At 34.1% G+C, this 21,785-nt stretch overlaps 1 protein-coding gene and 1 pseudogene across 1 annotated transcript; both read right to left on the reverse strand.

Moving 5' to 3' along the window:
* Positions 1–14,431: 14,431 nt before the first annotated feature.
* Positions 14,432–15,593, reverse strand: LOC147273709 (F-box protein At5g07610-like; annotated as a pseudogene).
* A 1,262-nt stretch (positions 15,594–16,855) lies between these two features.
* LOC147273710 (increased DNA methylation 1-like) lies at positions 16,856–19,862 on the reverse strand. The gene is made up of 8 exons (XM_086228262.1): positions 19,449–19,862; positions 19,233–19,344; positions 18,754–18,833; positions 18,329–18,570; positions 18,091–18,177; positions 17,873–17,972; positions 17,451–17,652; positions 16,856–16,956 (listed from the first exon to the last, which is right to left on the reverse strand). Exons 1-8 carry the CDS (start codon positions 19,860–19,862, stop codon positions 16,856–16,858), a joined length of 1,338 nt encoding a protein of 445 aa, XP_086084388.1.
* Between the last annotated feature and the right edge of the window lie 1,923 nt (positions 19,863–21,785).

Consider the following 21,785-nt stretch of genomic DNA (forward strand, 5'->3'; position numbering starts at 1 on the left):
ATTTACCAGAAACCTAACTTAAGATACTAAATCTTTAAAAAGTTTTTGGTAAATCATTGCCCGACCAGAGTTCATCTCCAACTCTACCAATTCAGAGAATGGAAATATGCTTCTTGCAAACTATGCAAACTATGCACTATATGCATCAGTAGTCAGGGTATATATAGGGGTCTAAAGGACTCCTTAAATCTTGACCAATGGATGAAAATCTGAAAATTATATGTAATCTACTAATTAAGCTAATCCCATTAATATTTATTTGTATATTTAGAATGACAACCTAAATAGAAATCACATTATCCTCATTTGTAGAAGGCGAATAATTGCATAATTATTTGTAGATATTGAAAATTTGTTCACTAGAGAATTGCTAAAAACAGTAAAAGAAATTATCATCGGATGACACAAGTGGAGTGAATGACTAGAATTCTTAGATGATTAAGGCTAGCTAGCTTGTTTGGCAATACTCTTAGAAGGCTAGCTTAAAAGCACTTTTAAATAGTTAAAAGCACTTTCATTTGTGCTTGGTAAAAAAAATTAAAACCGTTTTTGGGTTATAAAAACATTTGGAAGCGCTTTGGTGAAGCACCTAGGTAGATGCTTCCTTAGGAAGCACACTTCCAAGTACATTTACAAGAAGCACTTTCCTAGTGAAATTGCTACTGAGAAAAAGCGCTTCCTATAGAAACACTCCCAACCATGTTGGTACATAATGTGAAAAGCACCTACTTAATATCATCACGAATGGAAAGAAAAGAATTACTATTAGCTAGAGGAAGCTTGACACTGATGAGTGCTCCACTTAGAATACTTTGATAATTAAGTTAAAAAATCAAGTAAGCTCGAAACAAGGTCACACATGAAAATTTTATCCCCATTTATGGATCAATCAAAATAATAAGTGAATTAATCAAAATTGAATTTGCATACTGTTATTGGAAGAATGAGACTACTCGAGTCTTATAAAAGACGCAACTCTACTAGGGTTAGAAGATTAGGCCAGGGCTTTCATCATAAGTAGGGGTGGGCAAGGGACGGGGGGGGGGGGGGGAGAGGACTAACCTCATCTTATTCTCATCTTATACTTTGGATTCGGGATCGGTACGGTACGGTACGGGACGAGGGTGGGCATTTTGGAGCTCTGGTACCGTCTCGTCCCGGACCAAACCAATTCGGTACGGGTTCGATACCAACCCGATCCCAGACAAAAAGAAGAAAAATAGGTGGCTGGGAAAATGGCCGGACAGGGAGGTGGGTGACTGGGTTAGGTCGCGCGCGGGCTGGAAGTGGTTGGGTGGCTCGAGTTTAAGGTGGCTAGGTGGCTGACCAGGTGCTGGTCGCGAGAGAGAGATGGAGGAAGTGAGAAGAAAAAGAGAAGAAAAGAAAGTGAGGGCTGGGAAGAAAGTGAGGGCACATGATAGAAGAAAAGAAAGTGAGGGCACGGGTTGGAGAGAGAAGAAAGGGAGAAAAAAGGAAGAAAAAGGAAGAGAGAATGAAAGAAAGTGTTGTCACGGGTTGGGGAGAGAGAGAGAGTTTTAAAATTTAAAATAATAATTAAATGGTTAGAGAGAGAGAAAGAAAGCTTTAAAATTTAAAATAATAAATAAAATATAATTTGGGACGGTAAGGGACGAGATGATTTTCAAACATCGATCAGAACCATTCTCATCTCATTTAGGAACGGGACGTGACGAGATGAATGAACAAAATTTTGGGACGGGATTGACCAGGATGAAATGAGACGGAAAAGGACGGTTTCAGTATTTTTGGTATTAATGCCCACCCTTAATCATAAGAGAGGACAAACCCTACCTGAATGAATCAAATGCCAAGTTTGAATCTATATCGCCTCCCCGACATAGTTCAGCATAGTTCTCGACTATCACTATCTGGAACTAGTCCTCGCTAATCATTCTCAATCAAAGGTGTGATATACTATCATCAATTAACACAATGTAAATTAAAATAGGTGATTTATTAGACACATAATTACCTACATGAAGGAAAAATGAGGGTCACTAGACAACCTAAAGATTAATTATTGCATAATATGCAATTGATCTCTTTTTTTTTTTTTATCATTTTTTTAAAATCAAAATGCAAACAATTTTTTTACGAATGTGATGTCAAAACAGACTTACCATTCTTAATACAAGATATGAGTCATTACTCCTATCTAACCAAAAACTTATAACACACTCACTCAACCAAAAATAAGGAGAGTTAGCCACCGAATTGGTAAAAAGGTTTTGATGTGCTAACACAAATTTTACCTCTTAAACTAGGTTTCCATCTGGGACCCAACACTCCGCCGGATGATTAATCATTGAACCCGCCTGAAGAGAGTCTGACCCCACCCTAAGAGGCAAATACCTGCATCTTCATCCCCAATCGATAACTTAGTTTCCGTAATTGAACCAAAATCATTATTGATTCAAGAGAGAAAACCACTAAATGCTTTTTTTTTATCTACTCCATACCCGAAACGTTCTTCCTTCTCGTTTCAAGACAAGGAAATACAACATAACTTTGGAAAAGGTATGACCACAACAGCTACGACAGGCACGACGACACTCAAATAAAAAAAAAAAACTAGATTTTATAATGAAACGCTAAAAAAACGCTAAGATCCAAAAATGGACTCTCCAAAAGATAGTCAAACACTAGCTTGCGGTGGCTTGGGATATCAAGACCGCTGCAGACAAAAATTTTATGATTTCCTCTCTAGCGGCTAGGGTTTAGTTCTATAAAGTTATGAAGTGTAACTCTTGGAGAGTCATATTCGATGTCGCTCTTTCTTGATTGATTGTTTGATAATAATGTTGTCGATCAGACTATATTAATTAGGTGGTTCAATATTTGAATTAGTGATATAAATTAAAAATCTTGCGATCGACATGACACCATATATCTGCCAAGGGAAAAAAATATAGGACTCAATTTATTAATATTAATTGTACTTTGTACTTTATAAAAATTTGAGAATACTGTATATGTGAGCGTGATGTGTGAAAATTAAATTATCTTTGCATCATTATATAATTTTTCTATCACACATGTATGTTATATATTATGATGTGGAAAAATAATTAATTTTGCATCAAGATAATATATTTATGAGATATATGCATTATCCTATGCATTATCCTATGGAGAAGGGTATAAGTGCTTACTAATTCCACCCACCAATCTTATTTCCCCATCCATTTTTTTCAGAAAAAAATTATAAATTTCACTCTTTTATGAAATTACTGAAAAGGATACATTTAAATTAGAAAAAAAAAAAAAAAGAATTCAAGGTTTCATGGCAATTGATCAGCCCGACACTGTACATTGATAAATCATCCACCCCTTATATAGGAGCATTGGATTTAAGAAAAATCATATTTCTAATGCAATAATAATAAATCCCTTAATAAATTCATGACTAAATCCTAAAGAAATCCAAGGCATTAAACAAATCCATGAAGCAATTACCAATTTTTTTTATAAGAGGCCATGATTGGTTTCTTTCATTTTCCCTTTTTAAGGTTAGAGTGCGGGATAAGAAGAAAATAATGTTGAAGGGAGAGAGATAAGGATAATTTAGGAAAATAGGGGATGAAATAATTAAATTAATATGCTTTTTGAAAATTCATAAGGGGTGGAAAATATAGTGGGTGAGAAAATATGAATGGGGTGGGAATATTTCCACTCATATTATATTAACTTGATGTATATTTTTTTTTTTTGGGCCAAGAACTTGATGTTTTTCATTTTTTTTTTTGGGCCAAGAACTTGATGTATTTTAAAGATAGGATATGTGTAAGTAATTTACTAGCTAGATTTTTACCAACCACTCTTCTATTTGTGGACTGCTACATAGAAAATTTGGAAACCCACAATTATTTCGCCAGCGTGTCCAGATGCAAGCATGTTCAGTTTCATGCATCACTAGATGCATGTATGTCCAGATGGATGTATTTGGGGTGCATGTCTGACACATAAGACAAAATAGAGAGCAGATTTGCTCACCACCTCAATTTGGTGGTGAGCATCATCACCATACTTAAATTGTGTCATGTGTTTCACTATGTTATTTTTTTTTTAATAATAAATGTATTTAAATTATAATAACACCTAAATAAAATAAAATAAATTAAAAACCAAGGACCCATTCCAGTTACCCACCCAACCCCAAAACCTTCTCACCGCTGGCCGTCCAACACCGGCGACTCCTAACTGCCCCGTAGGCGTAGGCGTTTGTATCCAACATACACAACCACATGGAATCACATGCCAAGTTTGCATCTATATATATCACATGTCAGATGGAGATGGCCTAGTGCTAGATGTGAGAATGTGGAGTGTAGTGTTTTATCATACATTAAAAAATTATAGTCTTGTGTAAGTGCTTATAATATAAAGGTTGAGCAACTTCTCTAGCTTATTGCCAATTGGTTTTAAGCAAGGAATAAAATTTCGAGTTTCGAGGAAATTTCGAAGATTTTTAAATTTCAACAGAAATTAGATGGAAATGACGGAAATTACTATCAAAATACGAAAATTTTGAATAAAACTTTACCATATGTTTATTTAACATATTATCTACTTAATTGATAAAAAAACATTGAAGAAATCAAATTATATAGTAGGTTTCATGTGATATAAGGTGAATATAATGCGCGCTGGAGCAAATACTGTTAAATAAAATTAGTATAATGAATAAACAAAATTAGTATATTCTTAATTTATACTGTATAATTTAATTATACACTAAAATCTAAACCCTAATACTCTATATTTTCTATATACCCTAATACTCTTTATACTCTATAATCTATACATTAAACCCTATATACTCTATATTTTTTAGGATCTTAGGTTTTAAGCCATTTAGGATACTTTTAATTATTTTTTATATAGAAATGTATTAAAATTTAAGGTTTAAAATAACTAAAAGAAATCTCAAACCTTTTTTTCTTCTTTTCAATTGCCCAAAGGCCCCAAACCCCCCCCCCCCTTTTTTTTTTTTTTTTTTTTTTTCTTTCCTTACTTTTTTTCCCCGTGCCTCTCTCTTTAGTCTTTTTTTATTTTTGATCTTTCCTTCCTTTTTTCCAGTGTCTCTTACTTAGCCAAGCTTTGTCTTCACTAAGTGTAACAACCCAAATTTTGACTTATGGTAATTTTGTTACTTAAAATTTTCAAATTTGTTTTAAGGTTTGTGTAAAGGAATTTCTTTAAATTTATTTTAACTAACTTAGACCTTTGGTTGTGGTTCTAGAGCTTAGTTGTGTGGAAATGAATTTTAGAAAATGAAAATTCAAGAATTTGACGATTATTATTTTTTTCAGAATTAAATTATAAGAGTAGGATTTTTCATAATTTTTTTGAAATCAATTTAACTATTTTGAGGTTATAGAAAATTAGTACTCATCAATACGAGTTCGTAGAATTTTTCGGTGAATTATTTGGAGTCTCGGGCTATTTTTGGTGAATTTTTGAAGTTGGAGAAAATAGAAAATATGAAAATTTCGATAATTTCGATAAATTTCGGTAAATTTCGATAAATTTCGGCGAAATTTTCCCGAAAAATTATTAAACATGTGTTTCGATTTCGACACCCTAAAAAAACGAAATTTAATTCCTTGGTTTTAAGATAGATGCCTAGATTTCTTCATAGTATCAAAACAAGTTTACCCACGTATGTTAGGACGAGTGGCCACATGTGCTCCACGTACGTCATCCAATATGAGTTGTCAAGTGTCTACGTGTTTGGCTTAAGTGACGATACGGGTGCACTGAGAAGAAGGTGTGAGAATGTGAAGTGTTGTCCCGCATTGAAAAATTATAACCTTACATAGTGGCTTATAAGGAGTTGGACTTCTTCACACATTGCTAATTAGTTTTGAGAGGATGCTCCAATTTCCTTCACTAGACTATCACGAACTATTCAAAATTCTTCGTTGATCATTTCTCAATCAAGGGAGGTTATTGTTCATTGTGTAATTTTTTTTTCTAAATGCTTCAACAACATTAAAGAGCATCAATGCATCTCAGCATCTGCATGCAACAACAATTTTTTTTTTTTTTTTTTTTTGAAAACTTCAAAAGCATATTAAAAAAATGTCATATGCATTTGCATCTGGAAGATGATACATCTGCAAGCAAGCAGATGGTGCATCGGATCCGCTGGCTTCGGTGACGCATCGACGAAGGAGGATCGAAAAGCGCCAAGAGATCAGTGAGCTCGAGAGATAGAAAGAGAAGAAGGAGAGAGCGAGAAACAGAGAAACAGAGAAACATGAAGAGAAGGAGAGAGTGATGAGAGAGAGGCAAGAGACAGAGAGAAGAATGAGATAGCGATGAGAGAGAGTGTGTGAGAGACAGAGAATCACGTTAGTATAGACACGGAAAGAATGCCCTTCTCAATTAGTTTTAAATCAACTGGATTTGTAGGTAACGTAATTACAAAATTTGGACTTAGAAGTAATTTAATTATTATATAATAAATTGGTAATTGACTAATTGTACACACACTTCTAATTGCCCATTTATTTTCGTAGTTTTCTTGAGCCTCTGAATTTGTCCCATCAATTTTTTCCTCTCTCATTTTCTCTCTGGCTCTTCATGGTTCCTTTGTTTCTTGTGTTTTTACCAAAAGTTTTTCCTCTTACATTTAATAACAGGCAACTTTGCACATACGATTATGCGCTTGATGCTGAGAATTTTTGTAATATGCAGTATATATGTAGGATGAAAGCACTCTGATAAAGATAGGAAAAATAATATTTCCTTTAACTCTTAATCTCAAATGGTTACAATGTTTAATTTTAAAGAGGAGTACAATATTTACAACTGCTAGTAATTAAGTTACAAGTGTAAGAGAGGTTTGAAGAAGTTGAGGAAGTTAGAGGAACCTATAAACTGCTACATTTAACATAAACTAGACTTTGGCTGCATGGCAAACAATAATGCTAGTTGTCCCACATTTTTTGCAAATTGTCAAGCTTTTCTGTAGCCTGGCCAAGGCTTAGGAAACACATCAATGTGTTCAGTGGGACTATATTTCTTCCTTCAGGGCACTCCAAATATGAGAAATATTAAACTTCTCATCATCAGGATCACCAGCAAGTCTACAAAATTTGCAGACACAATAAGGACAGAACCATTATTCGCCTTCAGGAATTCTCGATCTGCAATTAAAAGTTGAAGGAAATTTTACAATGTTAAGAAACAAAGATCGCAATTATTCTTAGATATATAGGAACTTGTCTAAAAAATAAAAATGAATCTCACCTCCATGTTCATGCATGTTTGGTGGACGGCGGATGGACATGTTTCACAGCAAAGTAACTCGCCTCCATCCGCACAAATAATGCACGTATCATCGTTTTTATCAGCAGCTGTTCAGGGCTTAATTATGTAGTTGAACCCATTTTGTGATTCCAAGTCTCCTAGCTGCATGGCATCGAGCTCGATCGACATGATTTTCTGTCGTGAGTGAGCCTGGAGCTTCTCTTAGGAGGACGGTCCGGTTTTCGCCTTGCCAAATCCCCACTTGAGCTTGTAGCTGCCCCCACTTCAGCTATTTGATTAGTATGGAGAAGAAAGAAAAAAAAAAAAAAACATAAAAAAGTAATTAGCAACATTGAAATTAATCAAGGAATATGGATAATCAGAAATCTCAAGTGAATATATTACGATGCGAAATGAGTTTCATAAGTCAAATCTCAATATGTTTGAGATGAATACCTCAACAAAAGGGCTATAAATATTGTGTTTGTGACTTTGTGTGAGCATGTATATATATATGCATTACCTTAATACTTTTTCTGGTAAATCATTGATCCGATTGCATCTTATATTGAGGCTGTTGAACCAAACATTTATGTTTGGACTTTCTTCCGATCATGTTGTAGCTGTTGACTGTGTCTTTTGGAGTCCTCTCCATGTGCACAAAGGCTCCTTTCAATCGAACTTTCTTGCTATAATATTATATTATAAACAAGATTTAATGTGAGGGATGAAGCTTGACAAATTATACATCTGTCTATAGTAATATTGTGCTTCTGATCTGATAATTAAGTATATATAAGAGATCAAAGAGAAGATGGTTTATCATGAAAATGGGAATAGGCTTGAGGTTGTTGTGGTTAACAAAACTATAATAGGTCTGTTATATATAGCTAGGGCCGGGTGTTTGAAATATATGCATATAGAAAATCTGGACAGGATCCAAACGGATATGCTTAAGAATCAAGATCATGAACTTAGATCCTGTTGGCCACTTTTTGACACACATGCATGAATCACTTTTAATGTTCCTTCTTATGGACATTGTAAAATTTGTTGGTTAAAAAATGATGTTTTGGAATTAATTAATTGGTCAAAAGTGAGTTTCATTCATTATAAAATGTAGGGAAAATGGAGCAATATTCTAAAAAATGCTTACGTGAGTGAAGTGATAGTGTAATACAACAATATTATTCTAACCAAAGTTTTTGTGATAAATAGTACAGTCGGACGGGCATGTTAAGAGTGCAATGTTGTACAATGTTGTATGACGACGAATGATTTTGTCAATAAATAGTGTATGTAAGAGTGCTTTAATAATAAAAAAAAAAATTAGAGTTTAGTCCTTCTAATATTTTTTATTTGAAAAAAAATGTTATGATTTTTTTTTTTCAAATAAAGCCCTTATTTTTTTTAAATAAAGCCCTTTGATCATTGCCGTCAAAGAAGTATGTCATTATTATTATTATTTTTTTGGGATATATGGTACGGGTTCATCTCATACCTCATAAGGTATAGAATGAGAGTTGTGGAGGCTGCATGTTAGGTTTTAACTCTAAGATTTTGAGCTCGGGTATATGTACGAGTTCACCTTGATCATACCTCCTAGGGTATAAAATGAGAGTTGTGGTGCATGTTAGGTTTTAACTTTCAAATTTTGGGCTCCCAAAATCTTAGAGTTAAAACCTAATATAAAGCCAACAAACTAGGGCTTGAGGAAAAAGTAAAAATGTATTGTCAAAGACTCAAAAATAGCCACCGAGCGCTCGGCGCCTGGTATGTGTGAAAAAAAATAAAAACTAATGGATCAATATTATGTAACATGGAATGGTTACAATATTATTGGACTTTAGTTATAATTTTAAAAGTCATAAGCCTTTGGTCAGTAAATTGTAAAATTAAAAAACCTAAATGGAAATCTCCCTTAATAATATATAAAACCGGTAGTTTTGTCAGCTAGCAGTACGTACTTCTCTTTCTTTATAAGTTGAGTTCAACCCGACTTAAAAGAGAATATTAATGAAACTAAAGGCTATTATATTATTTATTTTAGAAAATAATTACTCTGAGCTACACTTTACTTATTGTTTGTAACATGTAATACATATATTTATAATATTTAACAATTAGGTCACTCTCTGTCCCTGAGCACTCTCTCTGTTCTCTCTCGCTCTCCCTCGTTGCAACTTTCCTCACCGGCATGTGTACGCATCCGGCCATGGATGGTGACGAGAGGACCACTCCTGAGTTCCTTTCTCTTCCCTCTTCATCCCTGTAAGCTCGAAACACCTAGCAACCCCCAGAACCTGAGCCCAACAACCCCCAAACCCAATCGGAGCCTCGGCGTTTACTCCAATCACGGCCTTTTCGCAACTTCCCACCACCTGGGTTTTGTTCTCTAGGTCACGGTGAGTCTTCCCATGGATTCCGATTGCCCAACAAACCACCACAATCGGAGGATCGAACCTCCAAAGGTCGGTGGTTTTTGACGGCCTTTCCGGCGAATCCGGTGACTCAAATTCAAGGTTTTGGCCTTTGGCAGCGAGGGAGAGCGAGAGAGAACACGCAAAGTTCCTCACTATAACACCGCCCAGAGAGTTATTGGGGAAGCCAGCTCCACCCCCATGCCTTCCTTATCAGTAGCAAGTTTTTGATTTTTTTTTTTTTTTAGCTTAGTTTTTGAAACTGCAAGTGAAAATATGAAAATGTAAAACTGCAGTTTATTGGAGTTGCAGTTTCTAACTGCGCGCAAGTGAACTAAAACTGTAGTTTATTAAAGTTGCAGACTTGTAGTTGCAGTTACTATAGATGAAACCATAGAGATTGAACTTCTTTTTTTCGTTATTGCTGTAGCAGTTGCAGAATGATGCTTGAGAGTGAACATGAAGAGTTGTTGATTTCAGTTTTCCTCCTTTTGGTGATGCGTTGATGCTAGTCTTTTGGAAAGTGTCCGCATGTTATGTTTTGGGCCGGTGGAAAGGTGTGCGCAAGTTAATAAAAATGGATTGGGTGCTTTTTGGTTAATGTTTTACTTTGTTAGTATCTTATAATTAACGTACTCTTATTTTATTTAGAAAAAAAAAATAACGTGCATATCAAAAAAGGATTTTAATACTCAAGTAGTGAGGGTGAATAGAATAAGATTAGAATTAGGCTAAATTCATGTTCGATTCCCTTTAATGTAAAAGAAAAAAAGTATTTAATTAAACAAATTATAGTTATAGTAATAACTCAACTATTTTGTTAGACAATTTTTACTTATGAATTATTCATGCACCATGGTTTTATCCTCAACCGAAAAGTATAAATTGATTCTAATTTATCACTTACCATTTAGATTTAATTTTTAATTTTTTATAAAGGAAAGTATTAGCTAGATAAAATGGAAAAGAATTAGTTGTCCCTTAATTACCACTTACCATTTATATTGAATATCATATGAAAATTGAAAATATCAGGTAAAATGGGAAAGAATTGGTTATACCTTTTTTCTCTAAAAGAATTGATATACCTTACCACTCCCCATTTATATATGAATTTTATATGAAAAGTATTAGGTAGCGGAAAAGAATTGGTTGTACCTTATCACTAACATTTTTTAATTCTATACGAATAATATTATGTAAAAGGTAAAAAGAATTGGTCCTACGTTATTACCTCTTACAATTTATACTGAATTTTGTACTGAAAGTATTAATTAAGGAAAAGGGGAAATAATTGGTTGTTCGTTACCAACCATTTATAATGAATTTTATATGAAAATGGAAAGAATTGCTTGTACTTTGCCGGGGTTACCATTAATATTGAAACTTTTTATAGAAAATATTAGGTAGTTGACTAGCAATAGAATAGTTACATCGTTTTATTCTCTCTAATTTCAAAAACAAAAAATTAGCAAATGCAGATGCAGTCTGCATCTTCCAAGCCCTCGATAGCCTTATTCGATCTGCACTGATAGACACGCGTATGAGCATGTAAGGTCCTTCTATTTAATATTTTTTTTAGGTGTTTTTTCAGTCAAGAAATTTGTATTTTTTATTCTTTGGAGTAATTTACCTAAAAATAATAGAATAATAGATCAGAATTCCTTTGTGCGTTGTCATATATGGTCTTCGTATAATTTCGTTTGTTGGATTTGATCCTTTGACTCATTGAACAACTCTAACTTTTACCTTAAGTAACCTAATTGTCCAAACCATTACTTTTTTTTATAGGCTTTATTACACAAATGTCGTCCAAACTATGAGGGTTGTGTGCAAATGTCATCAATCCATAAATTTTTTTTTTAACAATTTGCCATCTAATCTTTCAAAATGGAGAAAATTTACCATTTGTCATTAATTCCATCCATTCACAAGTTTAAATTAGGGGTATTTTTGTCAATTCATCTCATAAAATATTTAATAAATATATAAAATATAATGTCTAAACAAAAAATTGTAATTAGAATGTTTAATCTTTTTTCTTCGGCAAAAACAGATTCCCCACCACCTAGTTGCATGCGACACCACTTTCCGGCCCCCCCCCTCTCTCTCTCTCTCTCCTCTTCCCTCTCTCTCTCTCTCACTCATTTTTCTCATTCGATCTCTCTACCCAAATCGGAGTGGCTAACTCCGAGGCCAGTAGCTACCTTTTTTTTTGTATTTTTAATTATATTTACATAAAAAAATTATTTAAAATTCTTGATTTAACAGAAAATTTGACGGCAAACGATAAATTTGCTCCTTTTTGAAAGACTAGATGGCAAATTGTCAAAAAAAAAATTCCGAATGGCATTTGCGCACAACCTTCATAGCCTGGAGGACCTTTATGCAAAAAAGCCTTTTTTATATTTGGACTTTGGAGTCTTTGTCGTATTTGTTTTCAACTCTAGTCATGTATTACAAATCTAAGAATTAGATGAAAATTCATGAATATAAGCCCACACTGTCCACACACATTGAAAAAATATTATATAAAGCATCTTGTCTTTAGAAAATTCAGTCACAATTCCTTCATAACATTCTCTTTATACAAGCTCTACCAAATATCTGTTTGCATTCAGAGAATTGAAAATCACAGAGAGAAAATCATAGAGAAAAAGTGGACTGAATTTCGCATTCATTTTCCAATAGTACACAAAGCCTTTATATGCAGGTTTTACGTTACAAAACTGTTATAGCAGAAAGTAACCACATATAACAGAGTAATGGAAGCTCTAACTAACTCTAATGACTAGCCAGTGACATAACTCTAACTAACGTACTCTAATGACTCAGCTAATGCCTTCTCTCTTGCAGCTAGCTTTGACCACTTCCTTGTACCAACATTGTACATGATAATGTCATGATGGATCATCAAATACACGATATCCTCATCATTTGGGTCAGAGGCTAGGATGTCGTTTAAGTCAATCTCATCCACATAATCATACTCATCGGAATTATCTTGCTCCGAAAACATATTCCGGTCCAGGGAATAAACCTTCTTGTGTTTGAAACACAATTTTCCAGCCCCATCACCCACCATCTCATCCGATCCTCTTCTTCTTTCAACGTCTCAACACTACAACAAATACCCCTTATAGTCACCTTGAATTGAAACTAAATTGAAGTTAGTGACAAATGACAATTTTTGGAGTCACCAATTAATATTTTAGTTGTTTTAAAAAATTTTAGTGGAATTAATAGTTGCTTTACGATCCACTAATTTATATAATAGTTGACTAATAAGTAGTTACACAAAAATGGTAACCAAACTGGAAAATTAGTGGGAGATTTATTCCTTTCCCACAACAATTCCAACTGAAAGAGGCAAATGTGGGATTCAAAAGTTGTCTTAATTATCATTTGCCACTTAAGGTTTAAACTAATTTTAGAATGGTGACATTGTTGTAGTTTATTGTCTGCAAACAATAGATATACTCACACTGACACACCAAAATGTTCTCATTGCAGATTATGGGGAAGTGTGGAGCAGCACTGGAACACACACTTGCGTGTGAAATGGGACTTAAAGGTATATGTGTTAATAAATAACTCATCCTTGGACCATTTGATATTTCCAAATGGTGGGGCCGCTTCAAAATTGTGAAGGAGTAGATGTCTGAACACCCTTTAGGTCTCCCTTTTATCAGATCTCTTGATCTCTTGTTCTTAGTAAAGAAAAAAAGAGAGCTTTTGATCCTTTCATAGTTTCATCCCATCTGCTTCAGATCTCTCTCTCCCTTTCTTGCTCTTTCTCCCCCACATGCTTCCGATCTGTCTGTCTTTATTTTTTATTTTTTTACTTCAGATCTCTTGATTTTTCATGCACCACACCTGCTTCACATCTCTCTCTACACCATCCCAACACCAAATAAATCGGGAAAATCTAAACAATAACAGGACCATACTAGAATCGATCGGCATCAGGTCTGTGTGTTCAACTATTTTTTGTTTTTTGTTTTTTCTATTTTCTTTATGATTTTAGGGGTCTTTATTTTGGGTTTTGATTTCTCATTTCTAGCATGGATATTTGATTTCTCATGTTTGTTGCCATCTGCTGAATTACTATTTGAATTATATATTTTTGTTAAGATTTGGGTGCTTCATTTTTATTATGGACCAAGTATTTATTGGAATTTTTTTTCCAGAACACAGAAGAACCATCAACACCAATGGTGAAGAACAATCACACTTCAACATCAGCAGCAACAGCCACAACCACTTTACATATACGTTCCTTTTTTTTTTCTTTTAAAGTTAGGGAATTTTTCGAATGACAAGAGAGATTAAAGCATTAAGATCTACAAATGTATTTTCTTTCATTGTTTTCTTTTATATCATTATACACTGTATTTCAATTGATTTCAATGTATAAAGGGTTTATAATAATTAAGTAATTATTTGCTTTGATTTTCAAATACTGATGTACTATCATAAAATTGTAATACTATTATAATATCAGATTGCACACAGACAATTACTAAAGTCGATGGAGGCATTCTTTTAATTCAAGTTGCTCTTCATGAATACAGCAACTATCTTCAAAACAATGGTGAGCCTCTATTTGCAACTACTGCAACATTGGTGGAGGGAGAAATTGTCAGCAGCGTTGGACAGTTTTTGTCTCCAAACTCCACCATTCCAAAAATTTGGTTTGGGTAGCCACCTTGCCACCCCTTTCTCTACAACCATCAGCCTAAAAGTGACTGCATGGTAGCTATTGATCCTTTAAACCAATCTTTAGTTTCTAATGCATCAATAGATAACATAAACCAATAGTGGATTTAAGAGGAAAATGGTGTAGTGCAAACCAATAGATTAAGGCTATAGGGAAACATACCGAAGTCACACATACGCAGATACCCTCGCGACACACCTAGGCATAGTCTAGGATGATGGCGTGCAATGTCCTTGGCTACTCGAATGAAATGACATTCATAGTGATCAATAAGATCATCACTATTAGTACTACTACTACTAGTAGTAGTACTAATGGTGATGATCTTGAACGGATCCAACCCAATAAGAAAGTTCGTGTTCACATAACCCGACCAATACAACATTCCATTGCAAGCAAAGCTAATATTGGAATCGATATAACCAAAAGGAAAGCCTTGTGGGGATGATACAATTGACTCTCTCCATTGACCAGTCTCAGAAGAGAAGATCTCCACCTTGAATTCAAATGGACAATTTGCAAATGTCTGATCATGAGGTATAATTCTCACAACCTTGCACCTATACTCAGCATTAACCTGGATGATATGTCCTTTCCGATCATCATCGTCTTTCTTATATATAGTTATAGTAGGGAAGATCACAGATGAATCCCACTATTATGTACTGGTAGACTTGAGGTGGTGGAGGAAGAGGAACCCATTGGATTGTATGTGGATTGCAGATGTAGTAATTACGTTGATAAAACTCACTTGCACAGCACAAAACCAATTAAGTCATTAAACGTGCCTACCACAACTGCCTCTTCTCTCAAATTGTAGAAGCTCATAAGTCTTTTGAACAATGGCATTAGCAGCTTGGATGATGACAACGACATTCTAGCTAGTAAGGAATTCCTCCCCCTTACGACATATCAGAGTAGAGATTATATGATCATGACTTTGGAGACGTAGAAAGCGGCCAATAAAATAAGGATTAGAGAAGAGAGTGCACCAGCGCTTGGACACACACTTGCACTGAAAAACAAATTTCTTGCAAGGAAGTCGAGAAAGGATTTCAACCAATACAGCATTAATTAGGGAGATCATCAATATTAATATTCATCAATATTGATGATGGTCTTGTTGCTGCTGCTGCTGATCTTCTTTTGGTACCAGTAGTATCACCACCTCTCATGTTTTAAACTTGTATATAGAGAACTGATCGATACTTAATTATGACTTTGAAAGTTTGAAGTATTCATAAATAATATTGAAGGCACAAGCATGCAAGAGGCTTTATTGGGAGATCTATCTTTCCCCTGGTATGTATAGTGCGCATTTGGAATCATCAACTGCACCAACAATATGAAACAAATTACTAAGCAGAACACCAACTATAACAGCAAAAGTAGTGCAAGTCCAATCCAACCCAAAAGTTACAAACAAATTAGAGCATGCAGATGAAGCCCAAGCTCAAGCTCATGTGGGCTTGCACAAGCCTCAAGGTAAATATTGAAAATTTCTGCTATAATTAATAAACAGTGCATATACATAATGATTTAATTAAATAAATAGGCTTTACTGAGAGATGTAGCCAACTGCACCAGCAATCTGAAACAAATTAATACATATATAGAACACCAACTAGAAAAGACCAGCAAAATAAAACCCAGAAGCACTACTGCAAGTAAGTCCATTAACTCAGTTATCCCGTAGGCAGACTCTTAGATGGATGAGGCTTATCATTCCTAATGGTGGTTACCCTCTCTGAATGTCCGTGGAGCCAATTATTTCACCCAACGCATCCAATTAAGAAGTTACAGAAAAATTATAGAAAATTAGATTAAAATCCTTCATGCATTGTCACGGTCTTGGTGAAATTTCTTTTGTTGAATCTGGTCCTTTGACTCATGGTCCAACTGATACTTTTACCTTAAGTAACCTAATGACCCAAACTATTATTTATTTATTTAATTAATTGGAGTCTCTGCAGTACTTGTTTTTGCTTGTTTCAACTCTAGCCAACCGTGAATGTAACCCAACACTCACCCAAAAAGTATTATATAATAAAGCATCACGCCTTGAGAAAATCCACTCACAATTTTCTGCAGAACTTTTTCTTTATACCAACTCTGATACCATGATAACATTCATGAGAATTGTGCGAGATTAAGAATCTTGGAGAGAGAGAGAGAGAGAGAGAGAGAGAGAGAGAGAGAGGAGAGGGGAAAGAAGAATAAAGAGTGAAATATTCCTTTGTATTGAATGATGAGATTACACACAGAGAGCAGTAAAACCTTAATTTATAGAGATATTAACAAGAACTATAACAGAAAACTTAATGATGCTAGCTGACTTGTAAGAGTACAGATGGTCCTTTTCCAAATTTTTAAATGATTCTAATTATAGGTGCTAGCTAGATATCCCTTAACAATATCACCATCCTCATGTGGAGGTTCAAAATATATTTAAGTCAAATGGAGGCGGCCTTTGGGGTGCATTTTGCTGGACCACATTAGTAGGATCATCGTTTTGAACTTCATTAACGTCTTCCATGGCTGCACAATAAAATCAAGAACAAGTGACGAGATGAAATTAGTACTCCTGCATAAACTCACATATGCAGATTTTTAACTGCACTGCCTTGCGGCTGTCCTGCTACAATTGCGTCATAAATTAATGTGACAATAGGTGCTGTGTTGCATATTATGGTTATAGCTACACTTTATATATATATGTTCTTAAATAGACACATGTTTATCGTCTGAATCCATTTGGCTTAGCAGCCGAGAAATCGGTCCTTTTGGAACCTTATTAGAGAGTAATTGTATTTATATATACACAAGTAATTTTTAAATTACATGACATCACAGCAATGATATATGTTGAGAGGCATTAATTATGCATCTCACCTATATATATGTGCAAGCCTTTGATGAAGGTGACAGAATTTTAAATTTTATGTAGCAAAATGTTGTGTTTTGTGTGTGTGTGTGAGAGAGAGAGAGAGAGAGAGAGAGAGAGAGAGAGAGAGAGAGAGAGAGAGAGAGACCTGCAAATTCTGCTTCTGCAGCCTGTTCGAGCAAGCTTTTCCGTAGCCTTACAGCCCTAGGAAACATTAATGTGTTTAAGGAGATAATTTCCTCCATAAGGGCACTCCCAATATGAGAAAAATTAAATTTCTCAATCCACATTCCAACTACTTCTGTAGCAGATGGAATGACCAGATTTTCCACCTTCAGAAAGCCAAGGGCCTGAAAATTAAGTAAATCAATAATATTTTCCATCTTCTTCTTATCAAAAGCATGAGAAGTACTCCAGCTGAACATCAAAAGTGCTCGAAAATATTGTATTAAATAATTTCAGTTTAAGTTTTTCATATTCCATTTTGATCTCCTAGTCCTTTTCTCCAAGCTTAGAAACATTTACATGTAAGGAATTGCATGTTCTTGATTTACTTATGCAACAACTTACAGATTCAATTGCAGCCAGCAGCTTCCTAAGCAACCCATTTCCCCTGTACTTCATTTTCGTTCCTACAAACGGCATCTCTGCGATCTTTGTTCCATGTATTCTACATATAGAAGCATGAATAAGTAAAAAAATAAGGATTTTCTTATTAATCATGCAACATATTATATATAATTATATTACTAATAAATATGCAAGTTTAACACACACATGAATAGTACCTTATAGATGCTGCAGAGATGATCTCATCATCCTTCTCCAAGACAGCAGTGTAAAAACCTTTAAAATTTATCCGGGACAAATTTGATCTGAAAAAGAAAGATTTCACTCATAATCTCTTGAATTTAGTCATATAAAAGGTGGTAAGACTAATGGTAAATGACTATTCATATTTCTTTCTTGTACAATAACTTGAAAAACAGAACCAAATTAAGGAAAATAGCTAAGTTTTGTGCTTACCCCCGATTGTGTAATACACTATGAACCACATTTATTCCGGTGTAACGGTCAATGATGGTCTCGAAACATTGGTCCATCATGACCCGTGCCACTGATATCTTGGACTCGCCTTGTACATTTTGGTGTAGATTTTCAGAATGTTCAATGCTGGAGCTTACATCAGTTTGGTGAAGAAGGGTCCACGAATATCCTTGATCCAACTCATTCTTCATTCCAACTAATTTCTCCAGCTTTTCAGAAATCTTTTACAAAAATTTATGTCAAAATTTTTATTCCACCAAAAATTAAAAAAATGAATACATCTCAGAAAATGGTCTCTTTTTAATTGCTGTAATTAGACCCTAACAGATTGGACATGCTCAAATAAAAGATTTTGAGAGAAAGAAAGTTAATTTCAAGTAAGAAAAATATACTACATTACGTACCTCTTGGCACCTCTCGCCACAAAATGATGAAGTTTGGAGATTGAGATCTAATTGGTTTTGCCCATAGCAACTCAAATGAACTACACACAAGTCACAACTTCTTCAGCCTTCAAAAGTTAAGGGTTCTTTTGGTATCCTACTTAAATTTTTTTTTTTTTCAAAAAGTTAAGATATTTTTTTTAAATGTGAGTTTTCAAAATCAATTTTTAAAATTTGAAATCTTGTTTGGAATGAAATTTGAAAACAATTTTTAAATTTTAAAAATAATGACAGCTAAGAAAAACTGAAGTGTTAAAAAAATGAAAAAAACGATGTTTTATCGTTTTAAAAAAGATGCATGTTTTTGAATTTTTTTTCTAAAAACTTCTTTTGAAAATGGTCTACCAAACATATCTTCTCGTTTTTTAAAATAAAAATAGTTTTTGAAAAGGATAAGGAACTTGAAACAAATACAAAAGTGAAAAGAAGCTGGAACATACAATTTTTTCTGCATAGAGAACATATGAGGAAGTTGTCATCATCAGGATCACCAACAAGTCCACAAAATTTGCAGACACAATAAGGACAGAACCATTCGCCTTCCGGCACTCTCTGCAATTAAAAGTTGGAAGGAAATTTTACAATGTTAAGAAACAAATAACGAAAATATACTCAACTATATAGGAACTTTTCTAAAAAATAAAAATGAATCTCACCTTCATGTTCATGCATGTTGAGTGGAAGGCGGATGGACATGTTTCACAGCAAAGTAAGTGGCCTCCATCCGCGCAAATAATGCACGTATCATCGTTTTTATCAGCAGCTGTTTGGGGCTTAATTATGTAGTTGAACCCATTTTGTGATTCCAAGTCAGGAAGCTGCATGGCATGGACCCCTGGCATGTCGAGTTCAGGCGCCATTCTCTTAGGAGGACAACCACTTGAGCTTGTAGCTGCCCCCACTGCAGCTATCTGATCAACATTACTATCAATGTTAATGCTTTGGGTTCGTCTTCTTTGCGGAGTTCTTGTATAATTGGGATCATCACTCTCACTTCCTGACTCTGAAGTACTGCTCCAATCATGGTAGTAAATCTGCTTTTCTTTTCTTCTTCTGAGCTCATAAACCATTCTTTTGCTTGGTCTGGCAAAGAAGCTAGAAAAAAAAAAAAAAAAAAAAAAAAAGTAAGTAATTAGCAACATTGATCGAAATCAAGGAATATGCATGTTTCGTGATATGGATAATCAGAAATCTCCAGATCAATTTTTATCATAGCAAAGATCATTAATCTGATTTGTTTCCATTCTTATTATTTGACATCATTGTCACCTTAATTTCCATTCACATATTTCACATGCACCAATTAGCATAAAACTTAATAGCTAATTAACTCTTGACTGTTATATGCATGTATAGATCGAGTAACTGTCAAAAGTGCTAGCTAGTAGAGGACTGGACCATTAAAGCCCCTTGTATGTTTATAGTAGTTACTAGTTAGTGCCTAGTGGTGACTATATCATGATTGCTAAACGCTATTAGTGACAAATAAATATTCACTATAGTGACAAAGAAATATCATTAAGATTTAAGACTAATTAGAAATTTAGAACCCAATTCATATAATATTAAGAACACATGCAAATGAATATATACCTACTTAAAAGAAAAACATTAAACTTTAAACTAAATCAATAAAAACAACATTATAACAATATCACCAAGTCCATACACATTAGAGCAATACATATAAACAAATTAACACTAGCAAGTTGCCAAGCACCATAGTTCAAATACCAAAATGAACACATAAAAACCACACAAATGATAAAACCAAGTCTAACATACAAGCTATTAAAAAAAATGGTCTGATATACACAAACAGTAATAAAATATATGGATTATACAATATGTAATAAAATATAAACTAAATACAATTTGGGTTGTAATTCGAGTCGGGTTCAAGTTTAGGCTCGGGTAGATAGAACCTCCACCTAAGTCCAACCCAAAAATGATCAGGTACGTTGACATCAGATTCGGGTTATGGCTGGTTTTAATTTTTTCAAACCCACCCACACGCGCGGGTTCAAAATTTGGGTTGAGTTGGGCGGGTTTGGGTTGACTCGACCCTATTTACACCCCAATCAATAGAGTGTGCATAAAATTGTCCTTCAAATTTTCAAATCTTATACAAACAAGATTATAATCTTGTACATGTAGGTCTTTAAAATAAATCTAAATTTAATCCGAATCCAATATGAATTGGTAATTTAAATTCAATCCCAATTATGAATGTGGATAATGTGTACTAGCTAGCATAACAAACCCCAATAATTGAAAAAATTGTTGTGATGCCTTTTCTTTCCCTTTGGATAACAAAACTCTACAATTAGGATCAAAGGGACAACAAATTTCAAAAGAAATTTTATTTTAGAACTATACCAAGAAAATGACTATATACAAAAAAAAAATTGAAAATATATATTGCTTTGTAGAAAAAAGAGTTTATCATTTTGAAAATTCAGAAAATAAGTTAAAATAAGCTTTTTCGCTAAAATAATCTTCGAGATCTTGAATAAATTGAATACCAAAAATTAATTTTTCATACTAACAATTTGGCTATGTGATCTATGCGGTAATATCTCAATTTAAGACTGAGGGGGCCGGTGAACTAGGAAATAATTCATCATTTGTATTACACATTTCATATCTCAAAATATAATTGAGCAAAAAACATTACCTAAAATATCTTTGGACTGGAGAAGATTGTCACTCTAGGTTTTCAAAATGTTGTGCTATTATTTTTCTTCAATTGTCAATCACCAATAACGGAAATCGATAAATCGTCGTAATGCCTTCGCAACTTCAAATCTTAAGATATGCAGTTCTGTGATGAACGATAAGCACTTGATCGAAGATCGAGTTGTGAACAAAACAAGGTATTGTCAGCTTCAGTTGTTGAAACAGCTAGATCGCCAATATTGGTCAATCTATAAAACTAACAAATGTGTTCTTCCGCAAGGTAGCTTGACACTGGTCGGGTTGGCAAGCAAGTT

Source organism: Dryas octopetala, chromosome 9, assembly GCF_963921425.1.
Source record: "Dryas octopetala chromosome 9, drDryOcto1.1, whole genome shotgun sequence".
In the NCBI taxonomy this organism is placed as follows: Eukaryota; Viridiplantae; Streptophyta; class Magnoliopsida; order Rosales; family Rosaceae; genus Dryas; species Dryas octopetala.

Bases quoted from the DNA above. Each gene is read 5' to 3' on its own strand.
- LOC147273710 (XM_086228262.1), bottom strand. From the start codon at position 19,862: ATGGTTTATGAGCTCAGAAGAAGAAAAGAAAAGCAGATTTACTACCAT. The intron at 18,834-19,232 runs GTATGTTCCAGC...ACTTGTGTGTAG, and splicing joins TTCTCTATGCAGAAAAAATT to TTCATTTGAGTTGCTATGGG. The intron at 16,957-17,450 runs GTCTCTCTCTCT...TTTATTGTGCAG, and splicing joins TGCAGAAGCAGAATTTGCAG to CCATGGAAGACGTTAATGAA.